The sequence below is a fragment of the Ciconia boyciana genome, chromosome 12, assembly GCF_034638445.1.
Source record: "Ciconia boyciana chromosome 12, ASM3463844v1, whole genome shotgun sequence".
NCBI classification, from domain to species: domain Eukaryota; kingdom Metazoa; phylum Chordata; class Aves; order Ciconiiformes; family Ciconiidae; genus Ciconia; species Ciconia boyciana.
The window spans coordinates 22,194,191-22,203,390 of NC_132945.1; the positions used below are offsets into that span (position 1 = coordinate 22,194,191).

The 9,200-nt window shown below is 62.2% G+C and overlaps 1 protein-coding gene across 1 annotated transcript in view; it reads right to left on the minus strand.

Moving 5' to 3' along the window:
• Nucleotides 1–2,508, minus strand: part of SLC16A2 (solute carrier family 16 member 2) — a 36,108-nt gene extending 33,600 nt beyond the window's left edge. Inside the window, exon 1 of the mRNA XM_072876884.1 lies at nt 2,163–2,508. Within this exon, the coding sequence (XP_072732985.1) occupies nt 2,163–2,508 (346 nt within the window). The remainder of the gene's footprint in view (nt 1–2,162) is intronic.
• Nucleotides 2,509–9,200: the final 6,692 nt, after the last annotated feature.

Consider the following 9,200-nt stretch of genomic DNA (forward strand, 5'->3'; position numbering starts at 1 on the left):
GATGTGCCCACGGCCGTGCCGAACACCGGTGTTGGAGGGGGGAGCAGGTCCTCGTCCCCCCAAGCTGCTCCCGGTTGGCGGGGGACGAGGGGGACCCTGGGGTCCGGGTGTTGCTTGCAGCCGGCAGGAGCAGACCGACGTCAGAGGACAAACAGACAGCACTGGTCTTTTCAGGAAAGCCATATCACTTAGCGCTTGGAAAGGAGCTACAATATTTTCCTGATTATGTTTGCACGCAAACGAGCGCCGTGGGGAAATTATGCAACCCTGAGCGGGGAGGGGTGGGAGCGAGGGAGGAAGGGCTGGAGGGGGGCCCCACGCTGCACCCCACTGCCCTCGGCCCCAGACAGTGCAGCTGCAGCCCCCGAGGTACCGCGCTCCCCCGCGGCAGACGGGCTCCATCGCTGCCACCTCTCCCCGCCGCCGCCGGAGCCCCTGCTCCGCAACCTCTGAGCGCAGAGGCGGCACTCAGCCGGCACGTCGCACAGCGCAGGGGTCGTTAATGGCCTCTTCGTTAATCACCCAGACCACAATGCATATATCCGTCACCCAATTTAATTACCGAGCCGGGGTTCACCTCGCACACACACTCGCCTTTCTTTTTGGAGGCCTCCGTGCGGTCATAGCCGTAAATAAATAGATCTCAGGAGCAAGAGGCAGATGCTGACTCCTATAACCTCCGTCTTGGGCATGGAGCCTTTAAACCACCAGAACTCGCAGCATTTAATTTCTTTTGTTACCGCTTCTACCTTTAGAGCTCTGCCTTAGGCTTTCTAGATATGATCACAGGGAGCAGGAAACAGAGAGCTACGCGATGAGCTTCCTGGGGATCACACACGCACACACGCTCGCTCCCAGAGCCCATCAATCACCCTAATTACAACCGGCCACACGTCTACAGCTCTCTGCGGCACTCTGTTACTGCCCATAATTACACGATCGCATCGTTTCTCCGGTAACAGTATCGCGGAGTTAATTCGTGGTCTGTAGATGCAGCGTATCTCGTAATGGATTTCATCCTGGCGCGCTCATTGCCACGATCACCAGTCATGCGTCAGCTGAGTGGAGGGAATGCGGGCAACGCTGGTCCCCAAAATAAGACTTTCGGGTCCTCACGCGCCCCCCAGCACTGCCTCTCTCCGCAGCACACCCCCACTTCGGTCTCTGACCGCTGCCCACGTCCCACCCAGAGTCAGGACACCACCACAAGCAGCTTCCCTCAATGCCAAGTGCTTGTCTCTACCCGCCAGATAAAAGCAAGGTGGGCCATGGGCGTCCATCGTGGGGATGGGTAGGACCTTCTCGGGGAGGATACCGAGACCTGGGACAAGGCTGGGCCTCCCGACGCTGGTGTCTGTCACAGACCTGCTGGGACCGCCAGCCTGGCAAGCCGGCGTCCCTCGCCAAGTCTACTTAAACAGCGGGGTCTTTGCAGCAAGCAACGTCCCTTCTCCGTGTTAACACAACGCGGCCTCGATCCTGGCTGAGCCTGTAGGTCCTACCAAAACACACAACCGGGTGCGGTTTGTGGGTCTTGCCACTAAAGATGTTAACTACTCAAGACCCCGCACCGCCCTCGGTGCGACCGTGCGGGCGCTGCCAGACCTGCCCTACGCAGGCTTTCCCGCTGGATGGATACAACTTGGAGGAAGCGTGTCGGCGAGGCAGATGCTCTCCCGCAGCCAGCCCTGAGCGCGATCCGGCAGATAAGGCAGACAGACATACAGCTTGAAATACCCGTAACAAAACAACGAGAGTAATAAAAAATAGAGGGGGTGGCTGGCACACACCAGCTGATTCACCAGCGTTGCTCTCCTTACTCCAAAACACACCAGGCAGGACAAGCTAAGGGCATGCTTTTCAGATTAATTACTTTTAATTGAGTACATAGGAGCTTAGAACACACGATGCCGTTGGAGATAAATATAGCCACGACTGCGAGGACGGAGGGGGCAGGGAGCAACCGCGGTTCAACGCATCCGAGAAGGAGCTCCCAGCCCCGCCACCTCCTCGCCGCGCTCCGGGAGGCAGCGCCGGCCGAGCCGCCGCTCCGGCCCCGCCGCCCCGCCGCTCCCCCGGCCCGGGCGGCTCCGCGGGGCTGACAGCTCCGCCCCTGCGAGCCCCGAGCGGCGGCCCGGGAAAAGGGGCCGGGGAGCCCGTACCTGTTTTGAACTCCAGCGCGGGGTCCTTCTCCCCCTCGCCCAGGTCGCTCTGCAGCATCATGTAGAGGATCCCGAAGGAGTTGTGGATGCCGAAGATGGAGCCGTTGCACCAGGCGGCGGCGAAGACCACCACCCAGCCGAAGCCGCCCTCGGGGGGCTGGAAGGGCGCGGCGGTCCCGCTCGGCCCCCGCTCGGCCTCGGCCCCGGCCCCGGCCCCGCTCCCGGCCCGCGGCTCGCCCTCGCCCTCGCCCTCGCCCGCCGCCGGCCCCTTCTCGCCGCGCTGCGCCATCGCGGCCGCGCTCCGGCCGCCGCCCGCCGCCCGACTGCCCCGCAGCCGGTCCCACATGCCCGCCGCCCCCCCCGGCCGGCCCCCCCGCCCGCCCCCTCCTGCCGCAGCCTCACTCCCCGCCTCCCCTCCGCCGCCTCCATCCTCCTCCTCCTCCTCCATCGCGCCGCTCGCTCCCCGGCTCCCTACCTGCGGCGGGGGGCGCCCGCCCCCGCCGCCGCCGCCGCCGCCGCCGCCGCCGCCGCGCCCCCCGCCTGGGCCCGGCCGGCCCCGGGCGCCGCTTCCCCGCCGTCGGCCGCGCTCGTCGCCTGCCCGCCGGGCTCAGAGGCGGCCCCGGGCCCGGCCGCGGCCCCGCGTCGCCCGCCGCGCCGCCCCCGCCGCCGCCGCATCCTGCGGCGGGCGCAGCCCCGGGGCGGGCCGCCGCCAGCACCGCCCCCGCGGGGCCCGGCCGGGGCGCGGGAGCCGCCGCTGCCCCCGGGCCCGGGAGGATCCCGGCCCCGCGCCGCGGGCCCCGGCCGCGGGAGCATCCCGCGGGGGGAGGCTGCGCCGGGGGGAGCGACGGGGGGGCTCTGGATGGCCGCGGCGGGCTGCTGCTGCTGCTGCTCCGCTCTCCGCCCCGGCCGAGGTAATCGAAGCACCGGGCGCAGGCCGAGCGGGCGGCCAACGCAGCCCCGGCGAGGGGATTTATTTCATGTCATGCCGGGCTCGCCGGCGGGATGCTGGGCTCGCCGGCGGGATGCTGGGCTCGCCGGCATCCCCCGCCCCGAAGGGTTCTGAGAGCGCTTTCGCAGCGCCAAGCCAGAGCCACGCAAGCTGCGGGGCGAGGAGCCCGCGACTTAGGCCCCGCAGCGGGATGTTCCCCAGGGTCACCCCACGGCGCCTCGGCACTGGGGTTCGCCAAGCGGGACGGGAGGGTGGCGATACAAACCCGGCGGGGAGCTGCTCTCTCGCCTCTGTCTTGTCTTGCAATAAGCTCTGCCTTTTCTCTTCTTTCAATAAATAATTACAAACCCACCGATATATTAAAGCCTGTCTTTTCACACGCTGAAGGTATTTACACTTCAATATATGCCAAGTCTAAGTTATTATTCTTTCTTTACCCTAATGGCTGTGTCAGTGTCAGATTCCTATCAGAGTAAAATAATACATCCCAACCTCACGCTGCTCTTTCTTTACCTCCAGGGGTATTAATTACAAACGCCTGGCGAGGCAGGCGGGCAGGGTGCGGAGCCGGCAGGGAGGCGGCAGGCAGGGCCGCACTGCCAGCACCGTCTCCCCGCTTCTCCCGCTGCCGGAGAGCAGCACCCAGCCGCGGGCAGGCGGGCTGCGGGGTGGGAACACGTTTGCCTACGTGCTGCGGCTTGCTGGGCTTTGCGAAGACCCTCTGGGACATTGCTACAGCCAGGACAACCTCTCCTCGGCCTGCCTGCCTGCCTGCTCCTGACTGCAAATCGCTGCCAGCTCTGGGACTACTCCATCGCCATCCGCTTCCTCCCACCCAAGGGACGAGCGGTGGTTCTCCCTGGCTCCCAGCAGCCTGCGTGTGCGTTGGCGAGACCCGAGCCGGAGGGCCGCGACGGTGGGAGACGCGGCCTCCTCCCCTCGCCTTCCCGCTTCGCAGCCGCGCCGATCGACGAGCCCAAATCCCCCCGACCCGGCGGAGGGCTCGGTGGTAACGCTGCGCTCAGGTCAGCCTCGCTGCTGGAGGAACTGCATTTTTATTTCTCTTCCTCTCTGGTGGAGTCTCCTCCCCGGATCCCCATCTCCGCAGCGCGGCCAGGGGAAGCTTGGGAGGTTTGGGAGCATCTTCCACTGCCCTCTGCCGACACGAGGAGCCGCCACGCTGAATTTTAATAACCATTTCGCCATAAGGCTGGCTGAGGTTGCTGGCCTGCTGATTTTATTTTGTTAAACCCCAGCAATCTGAGAGGGAAGGGGTTTGGGGCATCCCGGGTTGTGCGCAGGGGAGCTGCCCCCAAAAATGCTAATTCCCCGCAGCAGCAAAGCTGGGGCTGGATTAAAAACAGCGGAGAGAGAGGTGGGAGAGCCTTTTGCCGTAGCACGCACCATCTCACGGAGACTTCTCCCCTCCGGAGCTGCAGAAGGCTCTTGCAGAGTGGAAAGCGGGGGGGTTAATATTACTGTGGACCTTGAGCCAGACACAAACCCCACGGAGCAGCATCTCTCCTGGATGTTGGCTACACGCGCCTCGACGGAGCATTTTCTGGTGCCAGCTGTGCCAGGCATCGCTGCAGCTTTCTGGGCTGGGCTGGACGACGCTGGGGAGCCGGGGATGAAATCGCCTGGGGAGGTTGAATGAAGGGAGGGTTAAAGGGCTGGGCTGGTTCCGCTGGCGGAGGCTTCAACCAGGAGGGAGCTGCGGCCTGGAAAGTTCTGGCAGTGTTGGGCAGAGATGGCTCTGCTCGCTGGTGCATCCAACCCCATTATTTAGGTTGGAGCATCACACCCAGTGTTTGCAGCTCTGTAACCACAAGCTGAGTGAAACACCGAGAGAAAAACCAAAGATAAAGCTGCTCTTCCCTGCTTGCGCTCGATGATAAAATGCCCTTCTGTGTCCGTGGCACGGCTTTCCTCAAAGCCCCCAGGCTGCTGGCTTGGGAAGGGATGTGCTGGAGGGCTGCAGCCAAGCCGGGCCCTCCGAGACCCGCATCCGATGTCCCCGGAGAGCTGGCAGGCAGTGCCTCGTGTCGCGGCCGACGGGCCTCTGGTTGCCCGGGCAAAGTGTTGCTGTCAGCAGTTTGTTGCTTGTCTCCGAATCGTGGTGCCAGAGCCTCTGCCAAAGGAATTGGCAGCTACAAAATGTGTATGTTTGGTTTTGCAGCGGGGGAAGAGGGACCGAATGGAAGTATCTCATACAAACACCTCGGAAGTGTTGTGGCGGGATGTGGCCTCAGAGGAGAATACAAATTCCTGGTGGCTTTGCAACCTGGCTTTGTTTCGGCCGGCATTGCACGGTGGCACGGCCTGGCGCGGGGACACGTAGGGCTGTCCTGAGCAAGCCTTGAGGGCAAAACATCGCTGACAGTGTCTGGTGCTTGGCCGAAAGCGCCGGGAAAACAGGTCCGGCAGTGAGCAGCTCCCAGCAGAGACATTCGTATGCTGGGCACGACCCCTTCCCCACACGCTCGTCATTAGCGATGCTTTTCTCTTTAGATTTCAGCCATAGTTAAGACAGCCGTTACATCTGGCCTGACAAAGACAGCAAATACATTATCCCAGAGGAATAAACAACTCGGGGGCACCCTGAAGGGACGTGGCAGCAGTCACCCACTGGCAGGGATGCTGGGACACAGGGTCTGGTGCCCAAGGCTTGTCATGGTGAGAAGGCAGCGAGAATACCAGGGCTCGCAACGCTGCCGGTGCTGCCTTCAGAGGAAAGCAATCCCGACGGCAGGCAGCCGGGCCGCAGGCAGCACTGCGGGGCTGCCGCCTGTTATACCCAGCCAAGGCAAAACACACGCCCTAGCATTCTTTCTCTGCCTGACCTTCCCAATGTTCAGGATCAAAATATTAGAGGTGGCATTTTCTGCCTCGTTAGCGAGATTAAAGTTGATCTGACTTCGTATGGCTGAAAAATGAGGCAACTTAAAAGTGCTGGTGCGAGCCGTGGGTTTTTGGGGCATGATGTGCCATCGAGCTCCGCGTTTGGCTTCGTTTTGGTGGTGGAAATCGCAGCACCGTGTTCGCTCCAGCGGCTGCAGGCTGGGTGGGGAACATGGTCTGGCTCAGCCACAGCCGCTGTCCTGTCTGATTTACCATGCAGTTGAGCAAAACCGCTATTTCTGGCCCAAACAGAGCAACGGGATGGCTCTGTGTCGTATTAAAGGGCTTCTGGAGCGGTTTCGCTGCCCGCTCGCCTTCACCATCCAGGTGAAGAGGTGTGAAGGGTGCTTTCTGCGAGTGCTTCCCTGGTTTTGTGTCTTTCCTTTGAAATAGGAGCTACAAGGGCATGTTCCTGCGGGGAAGTGGAAGCTCCTGGCCAGAGCCACCAACCCCAACCACCGTCCAGCTGCCAGCGGTTGCCCCGGCTCTGCCACGTAACCCCGCAGGACCTCGGCGAGAGGTGCCAGAGATGCTCTGCTGACGGGAACAGCTCAAGCCGGCGCACAAAGGAGGCAAGGATCCAGCTGTAAATTAATATTTTATAGAACACCAAGAAAAATCAGAGAAGCTAATTACAGCGATAATCATCGCGGCCTGGAGGCATTTCCATGGAAGTCAGGAATTACCCAGGATTACCTCACCCCTTGCAGCAGCCTGCGCGGGAGGCGAGCGCGTGCGGCGGCACGGCACCCGGCACCTCCTCCTGCGCCGGCTGGGGGTCTGCGACCCAAATCGAAGAGCAGCCGGGTTTTGGCAGCCTCCTGGCATCTGACTCCGGATGCACGGCGCTTGGCTTGCTGAGTTGAGTGTGACGGAGGGTTGGAGTCGTGGGGTTTTTGGCTGGGTGCTTACCCCGGCACCGCTGTGCCAGCGCGTGCCTGTTTGTCCCCAGTGCCACTGATGTGGGAGCCATTGTTGACTCCAAGTAGGTGTTCAGGGCATTGCTAGCAGAGAAGTTTGTGGATGTGCCCCAGGATAAGTTGTTCCCATGATTCGTTAATTAATGGTTGTAACTGATAATTGCATGGTTTATCTGGGGACAGAGTGAATTCCCCATCAGCTCCTCGGTTTGGAGGCTGGGGGGCACACCCAGCTCCACCATGGCACGAGGTTGGTCCCACGCTGTTTGTGGCGAGCCCGAAGCATCTCCACGAGCTGCGTGGCCAGGAAGGCTGCCTGCTTCTTCCCCATGGCCCAGAGCAAAGCCAGCGCAAACATCTCCAGGGCGAGCCGCTCTGGGAGGAGAGGAGCATCAGTGCAGCTCATTCATGCAGCTGAGCTTGAGCAGGAGGGCACCGCTGGTCTAAGACCCAGCCTGCAAGTGGGACAGAAAAAAATCTTGGGTGAAAACCCCACGCCTGCTGCGCACAGGGCTGGGAAGAGCTTGGGCAGAGGCTGGCCCTGGGCTGAGGGTGCTGCTCAGCTCCGCAGGTGCTGCTGCCTGCCTGCACCCTGCCCGAACGGTGTGGCAGCACCCCCGGCACCGGCAGAGACACCGGGCACAAAGCATCCCCTCCCACAGCTCCAGGGTGGGCACAGAAAGAGAAGTTCCTAATCTGTAGAGCTGATAAAGAGGCACAGAAGATCTGCAAGGACCTCCTGTCGACAGACCGTCTGCCAAGATGTCCCCTAGCGTGTGGCCTGGCCACCACCTGAGGCTGCGGTGAGACAGCAAAGGTCCCCCGCGCGCAGGAGCGGAGCTGATGCTCCCTGGCTCTCCATCTATCCGCGACAGGAGCAGCGTGCTGCCTTTCTCTGCCCGTCCCTGCAGCACGGACCAGATGGCCAAGCTGCATGGGGCACCCCGGGCACGCTGCCTGCTCGCTGCCTGCGCTCTCCAAGCTCAGGCGTGCGCAGGGGCTGCGAGCATGCTCGCCCTGGGGCTGAGGCCCGAGGTGGTTGTGACACCCATTGGATTTGCTCCTGGCGGTTTGCGGGTTCACGACGTCCTGACCTGCTCCTGCCAGCCCTGGCAGCACAAAGAGCCCCGGAGCTGCTCCAAGCAAGGGCTGGATGTGATCAACAGCTCCAGGCAGGGTCGGGCAGCTCTCAGCTCGGACAGAACGGGCCATGGCAGAGGGGCTGCTCACACCTCCTGCCTGAAGGTGAGTCCTCCGAATCCCTGTCCCTGCGATGAGGTGGTGCCGACGCAGGCTGTGCCGGTCCTGGGAGGAGCATCAACCTGTCTCACCCTGACCGGCTGCACTTCTGGCTGTGTTAGGGTCATGTAAAACCTTTATTTCATTTTTTGAGATGAAAACACCTCCGGCAGCACCAGCTCATGCAGCAGCACAGGGACAGCACAGCCGGCCAAGGAGGTCCAGACTGAATCCAAGGCAGCCGGCCTGAGTGGCCAAGCTGCCCCAGCCGCTCGAGGAAGGACCCTGGGGACATGTGCAGGTGGGGTTGGTGCGAGGGCGCAGCAGCCGGGGCTGCCCGAGCACCCCGGGACCGTCAAAGCTGCCCTTATGCCACTGCCTGCAAAAGAGATGGGCGCTGGGACGGGACGTAGCCTCATGCCAGACCCCTAGGTCCAGCTTAGCGATTTAGGAGGAGATAGCAGCCATCCCTTTTGGGATGCACTTGCCACGCAACCGTTCTTGTTCTCTTCTTGAGGAGGACCGGGAGCGGTTGCAGCAGTGCCCAGGGCTGGGGGTGCAGCAGCCCGATATGCTGGGGAACAGGGAGCTTAGCCCCGCTGCCTCCACGGTGCTCGCTGCGGTGCCTTCCTTACAAACACAGCTTAATCCAGCCCTGGAGCGCTCCGTAAAAAAAAAAAATCAAAGTGTGAGTCATCCCACTCCAAACCTCAAACCATGTCACAGATCAACCCTGGCTCTGCTGAAGTTCTCCCTCTTCCCCCACATGCCTCAGTGGAAGGGGAAAGGGAAAGCAAACAGTTTCCCACATGCCAGCTCCTCACACAGCTAAAAAACCTGGCTCGCCTGGCTCACTCTGCCCTCTAGTAGCGGCTGGATTTACAGCAATGTGCTATTTCTGTGCGGTGCTTTGCTCCCTGCACCGCCAGCCTCCAGCCCAGAGCTGCCCCTTGGCTGCCCCGGCTGGGCAGGGGCATGGCCAGGGGTTTGAGGAGGGGGCTAGGGGGTCACCAGAGCCTGCCCTGCTCC